This window comes from Hypomesus transpacificus, chromosome 3 (assembly GCF_021917145.1).
Source record: "Hypomesus transpacificus isolate Combined female chromosome 3, fHypTra1, whole genome shotgun sequence".
In the NCBI taxonomy this organism is placed as follows: domain Eukaryota; kingdom Metazoa; phylum Chordata; class Actinopteri; order Osmeriformes; family Osmeridae; genus Hypomesus; species Hypomesus transpacificus.
This window is the reverse complement of record NC_061062.1, coordinates 13,713,705-13,740,097: the sequence shown is the minus strand read 5'-3', so window position 1 is coordinate 13,740,097 and position 26,393 is coordinate 13,713,705. Positions and strand designations below refer to the sequence as shown.

Sequence of the window (26,393 nt, the reverse complement as noted above, 5' to 3'; positions counted from 1 at the left end):
TACAGACACATTCATGTCCATCTGTACACAACCTCTAAGCTCAGACACTGGTCTGACGGGTGTTCTTCTTATGACCACCAGGGAGCAGTCTTACAGCAAGCCCAAACAGTTGTGGCCCAGTCAAACTAGTACACTAGCCAACCCAGGGAGGCGCTGTCAGGGAAGGCCAGGGAAGGGAGTGAGGCGGGGTGTGCAGGGGAAGACAGCCAGTCAACCATTCACTTCTGAAATCTCTTACAAGAAAAACAAGAGCACGCTGCCTGTCCTGTCTTGTTAAACTAAAGCCAATGATGGCTTTCAAACTACAGGACAGGTCATGGAGTAAGCTGACCAGTACAAGAGAAAGGAGAGACAATGCTTGGGGCAGCCTATAAGTAAAGTCGTAATTCTGCCACATTCCTGACATGATGTGATAATGAAGCTTAGCTTTATCTCCAATTCTGACTGACATTCCAACCTATGGTAGAAAGACGGTAGAAAACTGCAGAGTAGAGCAGAGCATAAAGCAGAGTAGAGTAGAATAGAGGAAAGCAGAGTAGAATAGAGGTAACATGAAGTACCTGCCTTAAGAACAAACAGTGTACTTCTCTCAGCGTCAACCTGCCCAGACAGGAGCATAATCCATCCCAATCCCTTCCTACATCCTGTCCACCCCACCTGAGCCCTAAACTGTTAACATGACTACACAGTCTGATGGATTACTGAGGCGTGAGAGTTCCAATGCATGTGCACACACACACACTCACACTCACTCATTAACAACAACAACAACATGTGCCTACCTGATACTGCGGTCCTGGCAGCCAATAGCAGCATACTTCCTGGTGGGGTCGATGTCCATGTCGTACAGGGTGGTCTTGCGTACGGTGTGGTGCGTGCGGGTGAACTCCATTCCCTCATTTGTCTAGGAACCAGAGGTCAAGATTAGCCACTGACACATTGAGACCAGTCTGTTCAGCTGGTTGAGAAAAAGGTGATGTTCTCACTTCAATGTTTAGAGCTCTAGGTGCATAGTTTACTACAGGATTAAATTGGGACACATGTTCTTAATGGTGGCTTCAACAGCATTACCAGTCATCCATCAAGACTTCTAGTTGCAACATTAAACCAATGAGGCATTTTCTTACTAGCTGTGTTTGAAAAGACTGAGGGCCAGTTTCCCACTGGGCTAAAATAAACCTGGTCTTGGACTAACATCAAGCATCTCCCCGGGAAAACGTCCATTAAAACATAAGAGCACTCGATCGCAGGCTTTGTCCACGCAACCGGCCCCGTATTGTTGCTAAGACAAATCTCATTCTACCACAACATGTGACCTTGTAAGGCTGTGGAGGGTTTGACTGTGTCGCCGTGACTTCTCCACTTGGTTAGGGCTCTCTGTTCTCTCTCTTTAATTAGATTCAACATCCTCATACCAGAGCTGAAGTTCCCCTCTAATCTCTCCCTGCCAGTCCAACTCTGAGTTACATAACAACAAGCTGCGGTTGTGTTCCCCCGTGCTGACCTGGGATCACCCACTTCTGGATTAAGTCAGACCCCCCCCTTAGACCTACAGCATCCCTCTGGAACACACAGAGATCATCTGTGTGTGTGGGGGGCAAGAAAGAGATTTAACGCCCAGCAGTGATGTCACGCTAGGATGCTGACCATACCACAAATGTGATATCCTCCCCCAGTCTAATGCGCAGCACTTCTAGTCCTCCATGATTCATGAGAAGATAAGCAGGAGGCTTATCGGGCTTGTGTCTTACAGCCTTGAAGTGACTTCAGATGAGGCGCAGCCTTACTGAAGGGATCTTCAGGCTTGTTTGTGATGTCAAATCCTACTCTGAACTAGGAGCTTGTGATACGCCGGTAAGTGTGCTGGAGAGGGTGTGTGTTAGCGAGGGGCACGTCTGCCAAACCTGTCAGGTGCTGCACAGCAGCCAGAGATGTTTACCTTCTGGGCCGTGCGGAAGTAGATGCTCTTGTCCGCTCCACAGCTGATCATCCTCACCTTGCCCTCGTTGGCTGGGGGGAGGAGAGAGCCGTTAAAACAATGTCAACATGCATCACAACTTCAAAGTCAAATTCAAAGACTGGACTTGTGCTACACAAGAAAGTTTTACATGATTAGAAGGAGGAACCTAGGGGTGTGTGTGTTTAATATGTGCAATGTGTCTTCTACCTGTGTGTGTGTGTGTGTGGTCAGGCAGCCTTACCAGCGAAGCGTACAGCGGTGATGGAGGAGGAGTGTTCGTCCAGTGTCTGCAGCAGACTGTAGTCCTGCTCGGCATCCAACACGTGGATCAGACGATCTCGACTGGCCGTGGCTAGTAGCTTCATGTCTGACACACACACACACACACACACACACACAGGTAAGAGACATTCCACATATTAAACACATACACACGCACACACAGGTAGACAACACATATGAAATCCACAGACCCCACAAACACACACTTTCTACACTTAACTCCAGGAGCGCTCCCCAGATTCCCAGCCCCATACACATGTTCTCCATCTAGCAGACAGTTCAAAGTGCTTCATTAGAACAAGCTCTCTCATGTTTCTGATGAGCAGGCAGCCTCCTCCTGAGTTCAGCTGATCCAGGGTCAGCATGTGGAGCCTAGACTGTGCTGCTTACTGACACGTGATCACCATGTGCAGACCATGTAACTTATCATTCTCTTCAGAGACTGCAGATATTGTGCTTCTGTGAGGGAATTCACTGCAGCCTCCCAGAAGGCCGGGTGGAGAGTGACTGAGTGGCTGGTCATGATCGCTGATTAAATCACCCACATCAGGTGAAATTGCATTACACCTAGGACAGGCAGCTTGTTACACAAACATGGATCCGATAAACATGGATTCTTCCTCCAGTGAAAACTGATTATATCTCAGGCTGCTGCACATGAGAGGAGCGCAGAGGAGAGGGGCATGGAAGGCTCCCAAAAATGTATGCAGTTTTCCATGCATTGATATATATATATATTTTTTGTACTGTTTAACATGTAGAGCTGTGCACAGAGCATTGATTAGCTAGATAGCTATGGAAGCAAATCAGTGACATAATGATTTGAATTTTAAAGGCCTTGAATACTTTATATTGAAATTTAAACCCCATGGATCCCGGATGTTGAAATCAGATTTTTTTCGTCTCAAATATTTTTTTGTTTAAATTTTTGGAATCTGAATTTCACCATTCGAGCAGTCAGAATTTAGTTCTATTAGAATTTCAGAAGCTTGATTTTTTTTTGGGGGGGCAAATATAACAATATGAGTCCAACTCCAGCTCGCATTACTGCAAAGAAGTCCCGGTCTACACTCACATCTAACCGATACTACAACATCAGTCTTGACAAATGGAAGTCCCATTACTGCTTCAGTAGGAGCTGCTGTGGTGCTAACCAGCGCTCCCAGTCCCTCTGCCTGACAGCCCAGCTCAGACAGAGGTGGCAGGGGGGGGGGGCTCTGGCCTGGGTCTACCAGGGTTAGAAGTCCCTGTGCTGAGCTGTAATGTATCTATCTGGCCTTGTGGAAAGATGCTTGCTGTGCTAGAGCCTGAGTGGACCATAACCTGAGACCCACATTTTGACAACGTCTGACTCCGCCCCTGCCTACCGCCACAAATATAATCACATTCTGTGGGAAACACTGTGATTTTCTGTGTGTGTGCGTGTACAGTGTGTGTGTGTACAGTGTGTGTGTGTGTACAGTAGGCCTACGTACAGGTGTGTGTGTATCTGTGTGTGAAGCAGCCTCATAGAACAAAAAGCTTGTATTACTGTAGACGATTAGCACCCCAGAGGTGTTAATATGTGACCAGAGAGCGAAGCGAACAAGAGGGGGAGATAAACCAGATATTTCCTCTGCTCCCCTCAGATGTGCTGGCCTCTGGGAGGATGGGGAGGGGTGAGGGGGGCTGGCGGGGCTGGTGCCAGCATGAGTTCTCCCCTCCCCCACTTCTCACCCACTCCCTCACCCCCCACCGCCCCCCCTCCCTCCCCCTGCCAGGGCAGCATATGTTCTGGCTCCCTGTTCCCAGGACCAGTCGACTTTAACCAGCCTGTAAATGTCCCTTCGATACCCCACATGGCACCGGCCTCCATTCACAAGCCCGTCAGGCTTACACTCCCAGAGCAGAACACTCCAAACGGAGTGTGGCAGAGCAGCTTCTCACATGAGAAATACGTGGTTCATTGTGGTGTTAATTAGGGAGGAGTTAAATCCTATAAAAGCTGCTTCATATTTGGCTAGAGGAATTAAGCTCTGCTTGAGTCACCATCACAGCCAGCTTTGAGGTGGTTCGCTTGAGTGGGAGGAAGGGCTGAGCATGTGGCCACCACCTGGACGTTCTACAGTAGCTGGTGCTCAGAGCAGTGGTAGGATTGTCTCTTACCTTTTCCTTCCCTCTTTTCCTCTATCTTCTTTTTCTCACGCTATCCTTCTACCCCTCTCCCACTTTCTTTTACTTCTGCCTCCTTCCCTTTCTTCCTCAGTTCCTTGCTCTTTCCTCTATATCTCTCTCCCACTTCCGTTCTCCCTCTCCCCTCCCTATGTCTCTCTCTCTCACCAGTTTCAGGTTTGGAGTATTCTAGACAGAGGATCTCAGAGTCGTGGGCCTGGACGTTCAGGATCTCTTCCATGCTCTCCAACTCGTGGATCCTGAAACACACAAAGCTCAGTCTTTTAACTTTAAGGCATTTTCCATCTCTAAATAATACTTCAGCGTGCTGCTATGGTCTCTTGACAAATGGAAGTCCCATTACTGCTTCAGTAGGAGCTGCTGTGGTGCTGACTAGCGCTCCCAGTCCCCCTGCCTGACAGCCCAGCTCAGACAGAGGTGGCAGGGGGGGGGGGGGGGGTTCTGTACCTGGGTCTACCAGGGTTAGAAGTCCCTGTGCTGAGCTGTAATGTATCTATCTGGCCTTGTGGAAAGATGCTTGCTGTGCTAAAGCCTGAGTGGACCATAACCTGTCTCTGGGGCTCAGAACCAAACGGCAACACAACCTGTTCTCAGAGGCCCAATTAGCCTGATTTAATTGTAGTAGGAGCCAGGCTCCGGAGAACAACTGGAAAACAGGGCACTGGAGACTGTGACCTCAGGCATCTTATACCCCGCACTTCTCGGAAGTAGTACCACCAGTATCATCATGATCATCATCCCTCCTATCCTCCTCCTCCTCATCATCATCTTCCTCCTGACCTGAGCGTGCCATTGCGGTCTCCCGAGGCCAGGTGCTGTCCGTCTGGGCTGAGAGCCATGGTCCTGATGCCGGTGCGTGTGTCTGAGGTGTGGGTGTCCGGGGTTTTCTCTGTGTTGGCCGTGCCCACACACTCCGTGTCCAGCAGGCCTGACGTGTTGTTGTCCATGTAGATGATCTTCTGCAAGTCCTACAGAGCAGCATGCACAGGAGGGAGAGGAAATCCATCTTACATGGTACACACACTTACCCATGTGTGCAATGTGTCTGGAGTGTGCGTCTGGAGTGTGCGTCTGGAGTGTGCGTCTGTAGTGTGCGTCTGCAGTGTGCGTCTGTGTGACTCACGTTGCTGATGACGTTGCGGCTGAGCGTGGTGCTGTGTGCGTCGGTGTTCCACAGGCGGATGGTGTTGTCTGACGAGCAGCTGAGGAAGGAGCCAGGAGGCAGGCAGGGCTTGTCCACCCCTCGCTCCTCAGGGTACACCTGGGGGACGGACACCACCACAGCCCCTGGTCACACACTCCTTCCCTTTTCCCCTACCCCCTGCTTCCCCTACCCCCTGCTTCCCCTACCCCCTGCTTCCCCTACCCCATGCTTCCCCTACCTCCTGCTTCCCCTACCCCCTGCTTCCCCTACCCCCTGCTTCCCCTACCCCCTGCTTCCCCTACCCCCTGCTTCCCCTACTCCCTGCTTCCCCTACACCCTGCTTCCCCTACCCCATGCTTCCCCTACCTCCTGCTTCCCCTACCCCCTGCTTCCCCTACCTCCTGCTTCCCCTAACCCCTGCTTCCCCTACCCCCTGCTTCCCCTACCCCCTGCTTCCCCTACCCCCTTCTTCCCCTACCACCTGCTTCCCCTACCCCCTTCTTCCCCTACCACCTGCTTCCCCTACCCCCTGCTTCCCTTGCCCGTGCGGCCAGACTCACCTCGGTGCTCCAGACGCAGGCGGAGTGGTACAGGGCGGAGTAGACCTTGCCCACTTTGCGCAGGTCGCGGACATCCCACACGTACAGACTGTGGTCGTTGTAGACGCAGGAGAGCCAGCGGTTGCTGGGGTCGTAGGTCACCGCCACCGTGTCAGGAAAGCGGGCGTCGGTCTTGTGGGAGAAGAGGTGGCTTTGGAGGGGCCGGACGAAAAGGAAAGAGAGAAAGACATTTTCGAATCTCATTTTACTGAATAATTGATGTGTTGGCTAAATCTTGTCATGCAGACTACAATCCAACAGGAACTAGCAACCAGGTGGAGGAGAATTAGGATAGAGGGAGCAGTTAAATGTTACAGGGCTGAGAGGGCTGTAGGAAACCACCAGCTACTGGCAACCAGTTGGCATCTTTTCACTGGTGATTTAACGTCTGCGCTCCCTTTCCTGAATCGTTGGCGAGGACCTCCTGGGACAGGAATGTCAGCCTGCTGGAAAAACTGCTGTGTTTCTATGGAGATGTGTCTATACACAGCCCAGTGGTCAGCTTAGCCTGAAGACTGGAGTCAGAAAGAGCAGTCTCAAGACGAGACTTAGAAACACTTGACTGAAACGACTCTTGCCACCGCGTCATGAAGGGGATTGTAGGGAGTAGTCAGAAACTCAGATGCCAACATTGTTTTTAACGTCCTGGAATCCATCTTGTACTTTCACTAACTCTGATTCTGTCCTTAACCTCTGAATCATATGCTCAACTAATCGTTTGTGCCGCGTGTTTGCGGCACATTTCTACCATGTTTGTGTCAGTGGATCATGACAACCTCACTAAACGGCCTGCGTGCCTGAAACATTATTCTGGAACTCTCCGTACATATTTATGAAGGAAAATTCCTTTCCTGTGGTTCTAACAAAACATCCACTGTATCTAGAAAGCCCCTGAGGAGGAGGGAACCAAACAGGAATATAAAGCATCCAGGCTGCTGCCAGCTAGCTCCATCTGAGCCCACCAGATCTGGAAGGACTGGTGGAGCAGAGAGGACGGCATGGAGGTTTGTGCTTAGCTGGGGCTATTTAAATAACCATGTGTGATGGTTTATGTACTGTATGAAAGACCAGACAGCCTACACACACAGACTCCCAAACAGGCTCTGGCTTACGAGGGGACCATGCACTGCTGTTCCCAACTGATACAAAGACACCACTGAAGAGTCAGACTTCTGCCACTGTGACTCTATTCATGATAAGGCTCGGGTCACAGTTAGTCACGTTATGAAGAGGGGGGGGTACTCTGTGTATGTGACCAAGTGTGTGTGTGTGTTTGTGTGTGTTTGTGTGTGTCTCACCTGGCCTCCACCAGGCTGGCGATGTCAGAGCCCAGGCAGTGTGGTCGCGGCAGGGTGCAGATGAAGTGGAGGTTGATGGGGCTGAAGGCTCGCACTGTCCCATCTGCACAGCCACAGAAGATCAAATCCTCTGTTACAGACAGAGAGGTGGCCTGGCTGGTCTGGAGAGGAGAGGGAGGAGGAGAGGGGAGGAGAGGAAAGAGACACCATTTGAAAAACCCTCATTGGTAACCATTTTCATTCTGTGGAAGACCCAACCATGGAATTTGAGGTATAATGTGCACCTCACATACACCCACAATACTCTCACACACATGGGTCCCGAGGGGGGTGAACTGATGAGACAGTAAAGCCAAGGGATGGTCCAGTCGATGATGAAGGTGTGTGCACTAAGCACAGGGTACGTGTGTGTCAGAGAGAGCCAGTAGAGACCTGCAGTCAGAGGGCCTGCAGCTTCAGAGAGCCAGTCTATTACACGCTCCTTACCCACACAGGCTACACGCTCTGGCTCATTCAGGCCTCAAAGAACCAGGGCCCCAATCTGTTGGAGCAACTGTGTGTCTTACCCCAGTTACTATGCTATTGGAGTATAATATAGTTCTTTTTGAAGAGGGTGTTAATCCTTGGATCACTTGACCGTGCACATTAAAATCTAATACAAATTGCAGTATCAGTGTTAAACCTGCTGTGAATGCGTCAATGCAGTTTAAATGTTGATTCAGGCATGCAGCTTGTCTATCTGGCCCTAGCCCAAGATACAGGGATTTGCTGTGTGTCTCATACCACTAAATTGACTAAATCTTTCACACATTCCTCTTTAAGCTCATATTGCCAAAGTTCACTGTACTCCGCTAGCATCTGCTGTAAGTCACGCAACTGACAATACCATGATACCAGGGAAGACACCAGAGAGAAACTTTGTTCTGTTCATCCAACAGACAGAGTTTAGTGGGGGACACAGAGGAGGGTCATGTGACGGTGAGAGCGAGGGAGGTCTAAAGAAGATATGAATCTTAGTGCACTCTGGGAAACACATTCTTGCTTGGTATTGAATACCAACTGTATGAAATAGGAATTCAACAGAGAGAGGCAGAGGGTGTAGGTGTGTGATCAGATGAGTAGGGTGATGGTCAGATCCTGGCAGGCTGGAATGTGATGGTGCAACAGTAGATTATTCCTCACACAGAGCTGGTATTGTCCGCCTGTTTTACATAGTTTGTCTCTCTCTCTCTTTCTCTCCATTACAAATCTGTAAATATCTTTATTCCTTCCTTTGCTTTGTCATTTGCATCCCACCCCAAATATCCATCAGCCATTTATTTATTCATACCATCACTTCCCTTCCTCTTTCTCTCTTTCTCTCTTGTTTGGTCACACACTCTCCATCTCTTTTCTCTCACTCCCCTCACACACAGCGTTAGGACCAGGCCTGATACAAAAGCATGATTGTGCAGTCTCTCATTCTCCTTCCTTCCTTCTCTCCTTCTGTCCTTCTGTCCTTCTGTCCTTCTCTCCTCCCTCCTCCTCTCCTCCCTCTCCTCCCCCTCCCTCCCTCCCTCCCTCCCTCCCTCCCTCCCTCCCCCTCCCTCCCTCCCTCCCTCCCTCCCTCCCTCCCTCCCTCCCTCCCTCCCTCCCTCCCTCCCTCCCTCCCTCCCTCCCTCCCTCCAACCCTCCACACTATCCCTGTAGCCATGATGACCCACTTCAGGGCTGAGGCTGACTAACTGAGTCATTGTGGTCAGAGGGCTCCTGACACTGGAAGCCATGGTTCATCAGTATTGTTTCTGCACTAGTTGTGGCATGACTGCCCAGTTCAGCTCAGACCAGCCTTGGGGCCTGAACGTGAACTCAGCCATGCTACTGTACAGTAGGTCAGTGGAGGTGCGTGAGTGAGGTTATAGCTTCTGAGCTGCGGTGAGACAAGAGACAGTGGATGGACAGACAGCAACAGCTGGAAGAGACCATCCAACATGAACATGATGATGAACACCAGTCAAAGACGCACAGCCAATAGGGAAGACAGGTGAGCATGATTGACTGCAGTGTCCAGCGGATCCATCCAATGGGATGATAAGTGAGTGGGGGAGGCGGGCTGACTGGCTGACTTACTGTGATACAGTCGTTTTTCTGGACAAAGTCAGAAGAGAGGAAGCAGAGTAGAGCTGGTGTTAGACAGCAGCAGGGCCACATCACACACACACACGCACAAACACACTGGCAGGAAAGCTGTTGGATTAACATCTAAGAGAAGCTGAAAGTTGTGTACAGCGTGTACAGTTAACTCCAGTACACAGGACAAGTTTCACAGCCAAGAAGCTTGAGATGGGGCCAGTCTTACATGGAAAGCTCTCTAAGCACGGGCAGCAACATGAACTGCAACCTTCTCTGTACTTAGCTCTGGTGTTGACTGCACTGACAGTGGCCATACTTTTACATGGTGAGAGATTAGGGTGGAACACCACTGTTTGAAAAAGGCCAGTCACTAGAGATTTGACGCGATATAGTACAGTGTGGTAAGAATCGATACAAGACAGAACATTGCAGCTGTCAGTACGCCCGCAGGTGTCTCTGTGTGGGACTTACCCGTAGCTCCACCCATTTGTCCAGCAGCCGTTTCTCGTTGAACTCACACAGCAGCCCTGAGGAGGTGATGCAGAAGGTGCTGTCCGCCTTGCGGCCCCGCCCACACGCCACGTCACTGAAGAAGTTGTTCCTCAGCTCCCCTAGCAACCCTGAGCGCCCCAGAAGAGGGACAGTAGCGTTCACCTGGAGAAAGGGAGAGGGTCGAAACAATGAAATGGGGGGGGGGGGGGGTAAGCGTAAGCGCCTCTTCTTCCTGAGGAGACTGAAGAAGTTTGGTATGGACTCAGTCATCCTTACTAACTTTTACAGATGCACTATAGAAAGCATTCTGACTGGTTGTATCACAGTGTGGTATGGGAGCTGCACAGACCGGGACCGCAAGGCCCTACGAAGTGTGGTCCGTTCTGCTGAGTTCATCATCGGCAGGAAGCTCCCAGCCCTACAGGACACCTACCACACACGTTGCCTTAGGAAAGCCAGCAGGATTCTAAGAGACTGTTCCCACCCATCCTTCAGTCTCTTTACCCCGTTGCCTTCTGGCAGGCGTTACCGCAGCATCCGGTCGCGCACACGCAGACTGGACTACAGTTTCTACCCAAGGGTCATCAGGCTTCTCAATGGACACTGATATGGACATTTTTACTGCACACTAGTCACTTATACACTGTCACTTTCAGCTACTGGTTGCTCTTTCAGTAACATTGCACTACTGTACCTCGCCACCAGGCTCCTGTTTGGTCATTGACAAAGTCACTGATCTGTAAATTTGCACTACTGCACTGTACTCCATTTAGGTTAGATTAGTTTATAGGGTTGTAACAGGTTTTTTTTTTTTTTTTTTTTTTTTTTTTTTTTGGTATTAGGGTTAGTATAGCGTACTATTTATTGTTATCTGTAATTTAGGAAGTTTTAGTGTTAGGGTTAGTATAGTCGTTTATTTATTGCTATCTGTATATTTAGGAAGTTCACTTATCTAAGCTCAGCATAGATGTAAATTTGTTCTGTGTACTTATATGTTATGTTATGCCAAGTGCTTGCGTTGTCTTGTCTTAAGAATTTCAGTGCCCAGTCTAACCTTGTGTTGCTCTGTGCACCTGACAAATAAAAGACTTGAACTTGAACTTGAACTTGGGGGGGGGGGGGTTGAGAGAGGTGGAAGGAGGGATGAGGAGAGAGTGAGAGAGAAATGGATGGAGATGGGAAGAGTTGGAGAGATGAACAGAGAGACAGGAGGACATGGTGTGGGGGGGGGGTGTGCGTGTGATCTGCTTGGACGTTACCTTGGAGGACTTGGTGTGGTCAAGGTACCAGAACTTGACATGTCTGTTTCCTGCCGTAACAAAGTAGGAGGAGTCATCTGAGAAGGACACAGCGGTCACCTTGCTGGACACCTTATTGGCTGCTACCACCACGTTTTTCTGAGAGGAGCACATGAACACAACAGAACATACCATTAAAAGCTGTGTGTGTGTGTGTACAAATGTGTGTCTGTGTGTATCGTACGTGTGTTTAGACTGTGTACATATGTATGTTTGTGTATGCTTCACTGTGTGTGTATACAGTGCATGTTATGTGTATATATTTGTGTGTATGTGTGTATCTGTGTGTGTGTGTGTGTGTGTGTGTGTGTACCTTCCAGGCCCAGACATTGACGATCATGTCATGCTGGTAGCCCACGCTGATGATGTACTTGCTGTTGGGGGAGAAGGCAACGCAGGAGATCCCATACTTGTGTTCCTGCAGCTCGGCCACCTGGGTCCGCTCTGCCACGTCCCACACACGCACCGCTGGCATGTGCCCACTCTGGGGAGGAGGAGGAGCGAGAGACACATGAGGAGTGGGCGGTGGGGGAGAGATAATCAGAGGTAATCGGTGAACTGAAACTGTAATTAGACAAGCTGGCTCAGGGCAGGACATGGTGATCTCAACAGGGTCAACAAGACTTCACTCTCCTCGTTCTCCCTCTATCTTATGCATAACAGCTCATCTCCTGCAATTTCTTTCTCCCCTCTCTCCCCTCCTCTCTCTCTCTCTCTCTCTTCAATCCTTTCATCCCTCTCGGCGCTCCGTAGCAGCATGACCTTGCAGGGACAGCTGGGGAAGTCTGTCTCCTATTAGGGGGGCAGGAAGGAGGATCTGTAGGACTGCATTTCCCAGCATGCATCAGCCCAGCCACAGACAGGCACATGCTGGGGGCCTTCTGCTTCAGCTACTGGCACCTCCACCCTTCTCAGTAGCTCATCCCCCATTTCTGTGTATCTCCTTTCTTTCCTTCCTGTGTTCCCTGTGTCTCTCCTTCTTTCATGTATTCACTTTCTCCCCTCAGACAACAGACAGAGTCTGGCACCTTGCCCTCTGTTGCTATGGCAACGCTGAAGCACACACTCACTTGTCTTCTAAGCTCCGAGCTACCGGAGGAGCAGATTAGACAGACACACACAAACACACACGCACACAAACACAGCAATACAGACCTCACAACACCTACAGACCCACCCCTCTCTGTATCCACACAGTCAAACACACAGTCAACAGTTCTAACTGGTATACACAGAGCTTAAAGGCATTCCAGAAGACACTAAGCCAGTCTCAGTCTGACCTATCACTGTTCTGAAAACATAACACATAGAGGCACTACATTCAATATCAACTGGAGACTCTATTCATTCTTTCTTTTTCATGCCCAGTCTAGTCCTGTGTATTGAGGCCAGAGAGTCAGGTACTCACCTCTCCAGTAACCACGTATTTGCCATCTGGAGAGAAGGATACCGTGGTGATGGTCTTCCTTTGGGGAGGGAAAACAGGAAATAGTTCATTTACTGTTGAAGTGACCACTTCCTGTCTCTAGTGGGACTTCCTGTCTAGGCTGGATCGTATTGAGACAATGACAACATTCACCAGAGTCAATAAAGCTGTTGAATGCACAGAACAGTGTGTTGACGATTCAAAAAGCTCCCACACTGTAAACAGTAAGGAGGTTCAGACAATCACAACTGTACTTTTGGCAGCGTTATTTAGTCTGAGGAACAGGAAGGCCATGTAGGGTGGTAGCTTCCATAGTGATGTCCCACAGGGCGTGTCAGAGCGAGCTAGGGGAATGGTCCAGTGTCAGGGGTTAGGAGATGCCTGGACAGGAGTTCTGGACACGCACAACATCAAAGGATCCAAGGGCTGGAAGTGCACCTGGCACCTATGAACCTGCGTTTGTTCCCAAAGGGTCGCCAGACAGCATTCTCACCTGGAGCTGTTGAGGATGTGGTGCTGCTTGTTTTTCTTGGGGTTCAGCAGGACCACCACACATCTGTGGAAGTAGAGCAGGGCAGGAGGTTAGACACACACACACACACACACACACACACACTGATGACTCAATAACACTCAACGTGGATTTACACCGACTAGTAAAGCTTTTTGTTTGGTGCCAGTGAGAAAGGGCATCTTCTGAAAGCTGATGTAAAGTCCACCAGCAATAACAGACTAGCCACTTAAGCTTTATCACAGAGCTTCTAGCCCAAAATAACCTGGGAAAAGCTATAAAATAAAGTGAAATAAATCATGTTTTTTTCATGGCCTTGAATATGGTAAATAAAGGTCCCAAACTTACTTCCAGTGAGCCAGTGTGTGTTTGTGTGTGAATAAAAGAATGACTTAGCAGAATGTTTTGTTAGTCTTTTGCATTTCATCTCCCAGGAGAATAGCACCAGGAACATAGAGCAGAAACACGCAGCAAATCAATTACCCAGAAGTCCTTAGAAGAAAACGATGACTGTCCCTTTGCTATCTTCAGTTCATTGACTGTGTGGCATTCAAAAGTGTGTGTTTGTGTGTTTAAGTGGCAACAGGGTGGGGTTATGCTGTTTAATAAGCCTTTGAAGACAAAACAATACGTCCAGGTGCTGTATCTTCAAAGGAGCACACAACATGAGGTCAGGGAGTTGAGTAAAGAGACTGAGGTCACCCTGGATAGGTAGAGTACAGAGCAGAGAACAGCCTCTAGTCCTTTCTTTGGAGGAAACTAGGCTACTCCTTGTTCCACCCTGCCACAACCACTTCCTTCCCGTTTCCGGTTCTTTCCTGTCTGGTTTCTTTGCCCTCTGTATACTTGCCCTAAACAAAGATAAAACCAACAGATAGTTGAACATTAAAAGGGAAAAGAAAGGTTAGTAGATGTCGATTAGGTTAGCAGAGGGCCAATGTTACCCAACCTAATCCCCAGGGAGACCATGCCAGCTGGACTCTGGCTGCCTCGTGCCAGGCTGTACACTACAGAGCACCTGCTGAGCAGGTGTCAGTGGGAGATACCAGGACTAAAGCCTGTCTGAGAGCAGTGAGAGGATGATGTTGATGGTCGCTCTACAGCTTGAGATGGGGTGGGGGGCGGGGCGTGATTACAACATTCAAAAGACTGGGCCAACAGCCTACACACAAAATATGACTCCAAGATGAGCTCTTACACATCTATAACCTAGCCTGCCTCTCTGCCTCTCTCAGAATTTGAATTTCGTCGTCGAGTCCAAGCAGTCGTGTAACCAACAACCCCTACACCCTCCTGACCAGTAAGCTAGAAATGACCTGGGTGGGCTGGGTGCTGGGGGAAGAGTGTCTGGTGCTGGGTGCAAAGAGAGGGGTGCTGAGGGTAGGGACAAGGGAGGTGGGGCAGGGAGAAGGGTGCTGGGGGCAACAGACAGAGAGAAGGGTGTTTGGTGCTGGGGGCAGGTTGATGGGGGCTGTGCTGTGTGCTGGTTGCTGAGTGTCCAGGGATACAGGGTTACTAGTTAAACGATACAGTATAAAAGTCCCAGCTAAAGTAACTGGCAAGCAGCCAGCTCTGGCAAGTTGTAACACACAACTGTTAAAGACAGTGACTTACACCAAGAGACAGAGACAGAGAGAGAGAGAGAGAGAGAGAGAGAGAGGAGAGGAGAGAGAGGAGAGAGAGACAGAGAGAGAGAGAGAGAGAGGAGAGAGAGAGAGAGGAGGAGAGAGAGAGAGAGAGATGAGAGAGAGGAGAGAGAGAGAGAGAGAGAGAGAGAGAGAGAGAGGAGAGAGACGAGAGAGAGAGAGAGAGAGAGGAGAGAGAGAGAGAGGAGAGAGAGAGAGAGAGGAGAGAGGAGAGAGGAGAGAGAGAGAGAGAGAGAGAGAGAGAGAGGATGAGAGAGAGGAGAGAGAGAGAGTGCCCGGGGCTCTGGAGTTCTTTGTATGTGTGAATTACTTGTGTTGCCCGGTTGCCACATTCAGTGTTCTGTGGGAAGCCAGGCCCTAGGGGACATCATAGAACAGCTTCACGTCTTCTCAGTGAATAGGCCACAATACTGTAGAGCGTCTGGTCTTTGTATACAGGACAGGGCAGTACGTCACTGCCTGCTGTCATCCACAAGCACTGAGTGACTGTAGGGTGTTTTACACAGTGTGTGTGTGTGTGTAAGTGTCAGTGGTAAAGTAATAGCAGAGGCATGACTACTCCTAGCCAAGAGGAGGTACAGAGGGATTGAGAATGGTGAGAGAGGGGAGTGAGAGAGAGCTCATGTATCAATATCTCATTACTCACTTCTCCACAAACCAAACTATCTCCCTCTAGTCATTCTAACCCAGCCTCCCCCTCCACAGTTTAGCTTTGGCTCTTCACCCCTAAGGCAGCAATATTGGGAGCATTCCCTTTGTCTTGAGAGCACGGTTCCAAACCCCGAACCACCTCTGCTGCATAAGAAAGACGGAGACAGGCGCTGCTTGTTCTAAAGTTACGGATGAAGTAATGCATATGAACTAGGAATTGTTTCCACACATGGCCTTGGTGTGTGTGTGTGTGTGTGTGTACACATACAGTATATCTGTCAACTGTTGCATTGATCCTGGACAAGACTCACCCTGCTTCAAAGCACACAGTGAGTAAACACTTCAGCAATAAGTAAATACACGGTGAAGTCATGCTACCTTTAAACTCTGGTGAACAGTGAGGCATGAGTACAGTTTTCCATCCTCACACCTCTACCTAGCCCTGACAGAACCCTGCAGAGCCTGTGTGTTTGGGGAGGTGAAGGCAGGCACACGGGTCACTCGTCTCTCAACTCCTTAAACAGGTCAGGGTGGTTCAGCTGGTTACGTTCCCAGATAAGACTCGAATGAACTGAGGCCTTTAGGCAGAATTTCACCCACATGGAAATGTACTGCAATAGCCTCTACTGTAGGAAAAAACCTCTGAGGAAGATGTATGGTGCTTAAGGGCAGGTTGTATAAACTTTGTGATGATGTTTAAGCGGTCTAGTCCATTACTGTGGTAGTGTGGTTAGCACATTGTAATGTTGAGTAAGAAGTCTGTCTCATTCCAACTCAATATTTACCTAGCCCAGCCATTCCCAAACTTTTCCACTTCGCGGCCCACTTGCATTGCTCAAATATTTTTGCGGCCACCCAACACACCAGTTCACTTAATTTGTGTTTATCACACATGTTTAACAACACCACGGGAGCCAAACAATTCGCTTTCACGGCTAAATTTATTTGAGCGATCAAAAAAGACAAAGTGTCCATCAGCGCCACACTAAGCAAACATTGTAAAGAGAGGTAACCTGTTTAGCTACCACGGCCAGGCCAGGTCTAGAACTTCCGGTGAAGTTAGAAACATGACTTTTAATAACAACAGGTCATGTTAACCCTTAGCTATTGCTCTCTTATTAACCTCTACACTCAGATTGTGCAGCTTCTCGCTTTTTTTCATCGACCCATGACAGGTCGCCCTCACAAAGGTTGCTACCATTTGGTTAGAAACTGAGAAAGACATGTTACATTACATTATCCAGGAACAGATATGACAGATCAATTATTTATGGCAAGCTGACATATTTGAGAACATTATAATGAAGCACATTTTTTTTTGCTAGCTAGCCTTTACTGCTCAAATCCTAGATAGTTAGAGCTAGCCTAGCTACCTACTTTTACTGTGTGGTTAAACAAACCTTAACTTTGTAATTGTTGATGTAGCTCAAAACATAATTTGAACCCCTTTCCCTCTTGCTTGAAGGGCAGCAACATAGACTCATATGTACATACTTGATTGTCATTTTGGGAAGGCAACCCGAACTCCTCTACAAAACTGCATTTTATGTTTGAGTACTAACGTAGCTGCTCGCTACCGGAAGTCGTTGCCTTGGCTTATGCAATATGCGGAAGTGATGCGTACATAGTGTATTGAAGTTGGCGAATGCAGTTCAAAGTGCCAAATGTACCTACTGGTGATTCAGTCATGATGAATCAAAAACAAAATGTAATTTTAGAATTTGTAAGAATTTTAATAATAATTTACCAACAGTATATATAAATATTTTGATATTTATAAATGTTTTCATACTTAAGTTTTCATTGGTTTGGCGGTCCACCTGTATTACCCTAGCAGACCACTAGTGGGCCGCGGCCCACAGGTTGGGAATCGCTGACCTAGCCTATATCCATGAGGCCCTAGGAACTACGTACAGTCCTAGAGAAGGTTATGCTGAACTGTAATCATAGACTTTTATTTGGAAAACTATAGTTTGTCCACACACCAGTTTGTGACAGAATTTAAATACCAAATATGTAGTAGTGAAAGAAGATATGAACAACTCCCCACCCCATTCTATGCCTCTTTCTAGTTCTCCTTCAGTCCCACTTTCGCCCCAGCCTTTCTCCAGCCTCAGCCCCAAACTCTCTCAAGCCTTAGTCCCAGCCTCTCCTCTCCTGTCCTGCCTGATATGGTTGAGTTACAGCGTGAGGTCGTGACCGTCCATAGTCCATCTGGCTAGAGGTTTACCAGGCAGGCTGACAGGTGGTCAAGCCACTAAGGAAGCCCCTCCAGAGGATAATAGCAGACAGCCAACAGGGGTATCGCTTACCAGTCCTGACAAGACCATGCAGTCACACTCACTGCATTGCAGCAAAGAACAGCATTTAGCAGACCCCCCTCCTCTACACAGCATAGCAGCCCACCACCACTCCTCTGGAGAACATAGCACACACACACACATGTCCTCTACCGAACAGACCCCCTCCTCTACAGAGCACTGCAGAACCCACCACTTATCTAAAAGGAACAGCGCTACCCCCTCCCCACCCCGCACCCCCCACACACACACCCATCCCCAAGCACACGCCCCTGCTGTACTAAGCTCAGCAGACCCTCACTCCTGGACAGGGCTATGTAATGACTACTCCACAATTTCCAGCCTCTCTCCCTTTAAATTACCTATGCCTTCAATCTGTTTCTTTCAACTTCCTCTCCCCCACCTTCCCTTCGCACACACGCTCTCATTTGCCCCCTTCCACACTCTCTTCCTTCCTCTCCCGCTCCACACTTCTCCAACTACTGTACAACCCTCATTCTCTCTCTCTGTCTCTCTCTGACAACCAGTATGCCATGCCTCTCTACCTCCCTTCCTCTTCCCCCTATCCTTCTCTCTCCCTTTCTCCTGGTCGTGCCAGTGACCCAGTTTGCTGCAGTGCGGTGCCGTGTGCTGTGCGTGGTGCGGTCAGTGTGGAGCTGCCAGCCTCTCTCTGACACGCATCTAGTCATGCATGTAAGATCTGGCCAGTGGGGGGGGGGGTTTAGGACGCTCGCAGAGGACGTTCATTCCACCCCACTAGAGATGCTGCACTACCCAGGGACCCCGGAATCCATTCACAACTTCAACACACATTCCACACTACATGAACCTGGTTATATGGACCAAGGTTAAGCAAGGTTGTACCACTGATTTCTTCAAAAAAGTTGCTTTGATGATATTAAGAAATATTCCAGGAAGTAATTAATGACATAATAGACAACAACATTGGGTAGATATTCTATGAACCTAAGAGACAGTGTGTTGCCAGGGAAGAAGGTTGCGCCTGAGTTTCAGCTTGAGGAAGTAAGCTACTTGAAAAAGTTCCTGTGAAAAAGCAACGTCTCTGTCTGTTCACATGCTCAGATATCCTGATATTCCAGTTGGTCCATCATCCCACAGAATGAATGCTGAAAATGCACCACAGGAGTCAGTTAACAAACTTATCTAGCCTGGGGCATTGATGTTTAGCCACAGAGACTACACTTCCACATTGTGAAATCCAGCAACATCACTTTTCATACAGCGTAACAAGAAGCCTACGATGGAATCATAACAACCACAGCACCGTTAACTAGCAGAGCACATCCATAACAACAGCATCGTAACAATCACAACACAACCATAACAACAGCATCGTAACAATAACAACACAACCATAACAACAGCATCGTAACAATCACAACACAACCATAACAACAGCATCGTAACAATCACAACACAACCATAACAACAGCATCGTAACAATAACAACACAACCATAACAACAGCATCGTAACAATAACAACACAACCATAACAACAGCATCGTAACAATAACAACACAACCATAACAACAGCATCGTAACAATAACAACACAACCATAACAAGCACCCTACAACAATAACAAAAACAACACATGACTGTTATCTCCACAGAGATGTGTGAATCTCTGTGGTCGATACACACAGTTACAGTGTAGCGCAGCCAAAGAGAGTACAGTAGCCTAATTAAACACTTCTCTCAGACATAAGAGGGCCACATCTGCAGGGACGACCAGCTCATCTTTAATTAACACAGGGCCCAGATGAAGTAGCTTGTTGGTCTGCATGCTCGGGCACCAGGCTACCTACAGGACTGTCCCTGCCAGCATGGAGTGACCTACTTTGACTGGGCTGAGATGTGTCATCAAGATAGGCAGGCCTGCACAAGATACAAGCTACCACCTCTGTGTACTTTATCTAGGACAAGGAGCAGCAGAGGCTAGTTTCTTTAGCTGTGCCCGTAGGGCGTGGGTAGAGCTCAGTGGTAGAGCGTCTGACTGCAGACCAAGTACGTTGCTTGTAAACCCTGAACACAGTCCTGTGCCCATAACACTAGCTAGGGCTTGGATAAATGCCATACCCCCAGAGGAACACAGGTGTGAGGAGATGTTGCTGACTAGACAGCATAAGATCCTCTCTGAGACACTTCTGGCTCTGTGGTGACATGGACTTCCTCTTGGTTGCCAGGACAGTTTCCTCTGGGTTAGCCCTGGTTGTCTGTGGCTGTTTTCGGTCCTCTATCCACCATTTCCTCAGTTCTGCTTGCCCCGCCTCAAGAGGGACTGCGACAACTGAACTGTAATGCCAAGTGCCTCAGTAAGCTCTGGCAGCATGGATCTGTGACATATCTGGTGGTGGAGGAACACCCCTAGATTGACTGCTGTTAGTACTCCTCCCTATTGAGTACTACATTTACAGGGGAGGGGACAATCCCCTCGAGGTGGTCTGCTAGGGTAATACAGGTGGACCGCCAAACCAATGAAAACTTAAGTATGAAAACATTTATAAATATCAAAATATTTATATATACTGTTGGCAAGGGGGGTGAAGTGCCTTGCCCAAGGACACAACGTCATTTGGCACGGCGGGGAATCGATCCGGCAACCTTCTGATTACTAGCCCGACTCCCTCACCGCTCAGCCATCTGACTCCCCTACTTTGGGGGTACTGAGTACTGTTTAAAGTGTATTCCACTGGTGGTGTTTATCAACTGTGGTGTGGGGGAAGACCCTTTCCTGGGTGCTGCTGTTTTGAGGAACACGCACTCAGAGACGCTGGAATGTGACAGGCTTCCTGGTAGGACAGGACTGTGAGCTTTAAGATCTAACGACCTAATGAGATTAAGGACGTCATGTGACGTGGGGTCTGCAGTACAGGCTAGTCTGAATCACACACACGTACACACACACGCTTACACACAAACCCACGTAGGCGCACACAAGAAGTGTTTTGACACTTTATGAAAAAAGGAGGCCCCTTGAGGGGGGACCCAAAGATAGGGTTGGTCACAAAGCAATAACCAGGCGTATACACCACAAAGGTTTTTCTATTGTTTCTAATAACGTAGTGCCAGTGGATACAGACAATGTCTTCCACTGCCCCCCTAAGCAGACCTTGGTTTGCACAGCGTCCAATCTCAACGACAACAACATGGCGTGGTCACACAGTGTATGTGTCAGGGCCTGAATAGGGCCAGGACAAAGACAGTCTACGACTGATTGAGAACCATTGTATCTTTGCGCTTTCCATGTTCTTTGATCTGACATCTGTAAGGTTCAGCAGGGTGGGGGAACTACAATACCTGCTCATGTAGCTCAGCTGTTCTTGGTAATGAGCTAACACAATAGCTACCACAATAGGCTACTCCTGAATACTACCATTAAGCTATCCCTGTAGACACCCCGCTTCTGTTGAAAACAAGCTGACGTCAGTACAAGCAGCACAACTGTGTGACTGTCTGTTAGTACTGTTAGGAGAATGTCATATAAAAAGTGTCTTAGCATGCAGCCCGTGTCTGGGTGCCTTCTGATAGGCTGTGGCTAAAAGCCCCTGGTCTGCACCCCTGGTCTGCACCCCTGGTCTGCACCCCTGGTCTGCACCCCTGGTCTGCACCCCTGCATCCTCTCCGGGTCACGTAGCCAAGAGGACTGTGCACTGCCTTGTTGTGGCTATCTCAAGACAGGAAGCTGCTGTGGCAAACTGCATCCAACCTTGTAGTCTAGTCTCCTTCCTCGGGAACTGGCTAACCGTGACTAAATCCACACCTCCTGACACAACAACTTTGCGAGTTACCCCCTAAAGACACACACACACACACACCCCTATCAAGAGTGCTGAGAAAGGACTTTCATCTTTCTGCTTCCATTGCTCTCTACACATCATTCTGCTGTCTAAGGAACACATACGCACACACACTCACACTCACAGCTACCCTGACTCAGAATCAGCCCATATCTCAATACCATACTTGTTCTCATAATCCTCTCAGTTGGTCTGTTATCTTATCACTAAGCATGAACGAAAACAAGTGATCAGTAGTAGAGTTGTAGTATGCCTAAAATATGTGTTTGGTGACGTGTGTATTTGGTGTGTCAAGTGTGGTGTCAAAAAGTGTATTTTTCTATATATGTGTGTGTGTGTGTGTACTCACCCTGCAGGGTAGGCTATAAGGCCAGAGCGAGGGTCACATGACAGAGCACGGTTGCCTGGTGCTGTAATTCCCAACACCTTCTCCAGGGTCACCTTCACACACACACACAAGGTTGAGAATGTAAGTTTTCACAGAAGAGGTGAACACACACATTATTAGTCATCAGGCACATGTAAACATCAGTGACAGAAGAAAGTTGTCTGAGGCGCACTGTGGACGAACACTGTGACTTCATACTGTTTCTTCCTGTGCTCCCTGATGAGAAGCAACATGCTGTATATTTAGACTTGACCAGACTGGGTTTGACTGGATACAAAGAGGAAAAGAGCTCTCTGTCTTGCATGGACACCCAACAGACATTTTTAAATATTCGTCTGAACTTTTCATTTTTGGACAGAGATAAAAAATCTGTGTTGAAGTCAGTTATTGTGATATCAGATGTTTTGCATCCGATATTATAAGCACACACTTACTTCATACTCCCTGGGTTTGAAGAGCCTCCTAACCAGAGGCATATTTCAGAACAGAACAGCCAGATATCCATCCACCAGACACCAGTCAGTCAGATTGACTGGTATTCTTCTCTGTCTAGAAACATTCCTCTTGCTCTCTCATATCCACAGCAACCACCATGCGAGACCAACTACGTCCAGCAGCAGCCCAGACAACCACAGCCAATGATCTCAGTTCAACAAACAACCAAGATCAATCAAGATACCTGATTGGACAGGTTAGCTTCTAGGCTGGATCACCTCCCTTCTTCTCTCTATCTTTTGCAGCCTCTCCCTAATGCAGAGTTTGGCGATAACTACCTCTCCTCACATGACTACCCCGAGACTCTCCTCCTCCTCCTCCTCCACCACCACCAGGATGTTTCTGTCTTCACGGCTCAGTGTGCCCCAGCCAGACACCCCTGGGTTCAAGGTGGAGGCCTGCTCTGGACATGACAGTCGTGACAAAGTGAAAAGGACAAGCACGCTCAAGCGATGTAAGGCCAGGCAGGAGTCACTTGGCAGAGTCTGAGCCACAAGACAGGGCTCGAAGGCTTAGCCTAGAGTTACAGGGAACACATGCAGATTGAATCTTGTACTTCTGTGGAATACTGAGGCCACACCGTCACATTTTATAATTTGGAAAGTAACACAACATGCTGATATAGCGCTCCTTGAAATAGCCCACTGTAGATTCATCTCGCACGGAACTCCAAAGAATGTGGTATGTCTGCTGTTTCCTATGGAGAGAAAATGCCTGTTTGTGGTGTTGTATTTCTATGATGAGCTGAGGATGGCCAGGGGAGTTCTAGCCTACTTCCACCAGCTGCAGTTAGGTTCCTTGTTGGAGTGAGTGAGCTATAGCAGGTTGGTTCACCAGGTTAGCCTGCTTCGGGTCTAGACAGAGAGGGGAAAGCTAGGCTTGCTCTGGTCTATTCCAGTCTGTGTTGCTGCCTTTGAAACTCCACAGCAAAGAAAGCCTCAGGAAAGAGTCTACTGTACATCTCTCCCAGCCATATCTACACAGCATCTAATATGCAGCGGAAACAAAGGCTCTAGTATTCCTTTGTCTTGACTTCCTACAACCCTCCAGAGAGATCTGAGCCTATTGTACAGGCAAACCAAATTAAACCTAATGACTTAATTCAACTCAATACCATGAACACTATTATGGCTGTAGAGAATTAAAGGCCTCTTGACATGAATGATTTGGCTAAGATGGGTCTTTGTGGACATCTTCAATTGGCAGGGTACCTCTTTGATAGAACTGGACTGTAGCCTGTTGCATAACAGACTAAAACAACAGGTCTAGTGTTGAGATCTGTTTTACCTCTCTGTGTTTCTGTCTCAGAGAATGACTGCTCACGAGACAGAAACACCTCGTAAAACAACTGACAGAAACACACAAGGATACTAGACTTATTTAAAAAGCCAGTGCGTTCAAAACATAGAGACTGTGTAAATAGTACCGTATGGGAGTCCTGTCCATATCTCATACAGTCGAAATAGCGCCAACTTGACTGAGATACAGCAGCTTTACTAATGAATTTAAATAATGACACAATAAAAGAATATTAATCTAATAGATATTTGAGGGCTGATCCACCCCTGGGTTTAAACAGGAAAGCACAGTCTGCCGCAGTAAACAGACAATCACTATGGAATGTCGGAGAAGGCTACTCCTGGACACAGTAAGTGTGTGTGTGTGTGTGTGTGTGTGTGTGTGTGTGTGTGTGTGTGTGTGTGTGTGTGTGTGTGTGTGTGTGTGTCTGTCTGTCTGTCTGTCTGTCTGTCTGTGTGTCTGTCTGTCTGTCTGTCTGTCTGTCTGTCTGTCTGTCTGTCTGTCTGTCTGTGTGTCTGTCTGTCAGTGAGCCACCTGGCAGAGCAGAGGGAACAACAACTCCTCTGCTAGTATTACTGGTGACATTAACCTTCCTCTGTGTACTACATCAACACGTTTACTTGTCAGCAGCACTTCAGATTGCCCAATAGTCAACGCTGGGACCACACAAGGCTAACGCAGCACAGTGATCCACATTAAACATCGATTATGCAAGAGGAGAGCTAAAATTATAAAGCTAGTTTGGAGTCAACCAAGGCAATGACAGAGATACATGGTAATTGAATTGGGTGAGCGAAATATTGAATATATGTATGTGTGTGCGCGTGTGTGTGTGTGTGTGTAGTGCATTAGGACATTTTGCACGGCTGAAATACAGATGGCTTGTCAGAGACAGCAGCACAGCTGTGAGAAGTATGCATGTCATATGCTACTTTCTCCTATTGCTCTGAGGGCACTACACATAGGCTACAACAACAACAGATTTACAGACAAGCTCAATAAACAAGCCATTTGGGATATTAAAGTCACTGCATTGTACTTTGTGTTATGATGGTGTTATTAGGGTGTTACTACCATGTGTGTGATGTGTCTTTCAGAATTGAAGACTGGGGAGTATTCAGGCACATTTACAGTATTCTAGGGATGGTGAAGAGGGAGCTTCAGTGTTAGACAGACATACACATTTGACTATTTAAATCCCATAAATAAAAGCCAGCAATAAAAATGCATATAAAGTACCTACATTGTTTACACCCATAGGTCGAAACTGTGATGAGCAAGTGTGAGTGTGTTTGTCTGCACATTGTCTTGCCACAAAGGATAGAGCAGTGCAGTACTGTGTGAACTGGTTAAACACCAGAACAACGCAAATGCATAGCACAGCACGACCATGGTGGATGTAAAGACTGACTACATACCTTATTACTGAGGTTTTCTTTGTTGTTAGTAGGCTTGTTCCGTCTCAGTTTAATAGATGGCGAGCGCAGCAAATTTTTAATCCGGCTTTTTATCGTGGTCCCCTCTACTGTCATCTTGAAATGGAATAGTCTGAGATTTATGAATGACAACCAATACACCAATGTTGACGGGTGTTTTCAGACAGGTATTCAGTAAAAAGCATATTTGTACCCACTAAACCATATAAACAACAAAACCGAAGTGGTTCATATCATGCTTGAGCGTGCAGTTCTGATGGGAGACGATGCATGTTGTATAGGCACCTGGTCCTGTGTTCAGTGAACGTGCTGTGCTAAGAAGGCTTATTATTCCGCATATCCGACTATTCGTAACAGCGTTTTAGTATTCAAGCACAGTCAGCTCCATTCGAAAATATGAAGATGCATGCATTTAGTGAAAATGTCCATGTCCCTGGTTCTAGGCGACTGCGTTCGTTCTCTTTGACATCCTGATATCGATGAGTGCCGAGGTTCCTCTGGCGTAGGCTATCTGACAGCTGCTAGCTGCCTCGTATTGACGAATCAGAATCTGCGGCGCACAATAAATATCCCTTGCTCAGCTAACCGGTTAGTTAGCGACTCAGCTACTGTAGCTAGCACTTGCTAGTTTGCTAATCTGATTCATTTGAAGCCTGCGTCACCTTATGGGCAACCAATGAGTCAAAAGAACCAAGATATTGATAATACAATAATAATTTGCTATACCTAATAATATGCTACATAGAAACTTGTAACGGTTAGCGTTAGAGACAGTAACAGCTAACTGACTAGTAACTCATGTGTTTGACAGCTGTCTGTTTTGAATAAGGGATCCCTTTCAAGGCACGGGACTTTGACTCAGACCAAGAACGCTAGTCAACATCGCCACCTAGTGTGGTAGAGATGTGCGCTAAGGCTACACTTAATTATGTCCCGTCCAAATTTTTCATGTGTCCTCCTGTTCTGTGCGTGTTAATGTTTTTGCACGCTAGCTCTAGCTATCTACGTTTGGTTATTTAGCTGCGCATTTTAAAGAACTGAATCCGCATAACAAAATATCTTG

The 26,393-nt window shown here is 47.9% G+C and overlaps 1 protein-coding gene across 1 annotated transcript in view; it reads right to left on the bottom strand.

Moving 5' to 3' along the window:
• mapkbp1 (mitogen-activated protein kinase binding protein 1) overlaps positions 1-26,147 on the bottom strand; it is a 34,534-nt gene extending 8,387 nt beyond the window's left edge. Inside the window, exons 1-16 of the mRNA XM_047017445.1 lie at positions 25,616-26,147; positions 25,313-25,442; positions 22,062-22,153; positions 13,277-13,339; positions 12,766-12,823; positions 11,671-11,841; positions 11,319-11,456; positions 10,039-10,221; positions 7,456-7,616; positions 6,119-6,308; positions 5,538-5,675; positions 5,195-5,382; positions 4,562-4,653; positions 2,202-2,327; positions 1,940-2,010; positions 783-904 (exon numbers count right to left, since the gene is read on the bottom strand). Coding sequence (XP_046873401.1) covers positions 783-904; positions 1,940-2,010; positions 2,202-2,327; positions 4,562-4,653; positions 5,195-5,382; positions 5,538-5,675; positions 6,119-6,308; positions 7,456-7,616; positions 10,039-10,221; positions 11,319-11,456; positions 11,671-11,841; positions 12,766-12,823; positions 13,277-13,339; positions 22,062-22,153; positions 25,313-25,426 — 1,907 coding nt within the window. The 5' untranslated portion in view covers positions 25,427-25,442; positions 25,616-26,147. The remainder of the gene's footprint in view (positions 1-782; positions 905-1,939; positions 2,011-2,201; positions 2,328-4,561; positions 4,654-5,194; positions 5,383-5,537; positions 5,676-6,118; positions 6,309-7,455; positions 7,617-10,038; positions 10,222-11,318; positions 11,457-11,670; positions 11,842-12,765; positions 12,824-13,276; positions 13,340-22,061; positions 22,154-25,312; positions 25,443-25,615) is intronic.
• Positions 26,148-26,393: the final 246 nt, after the last annotated feature.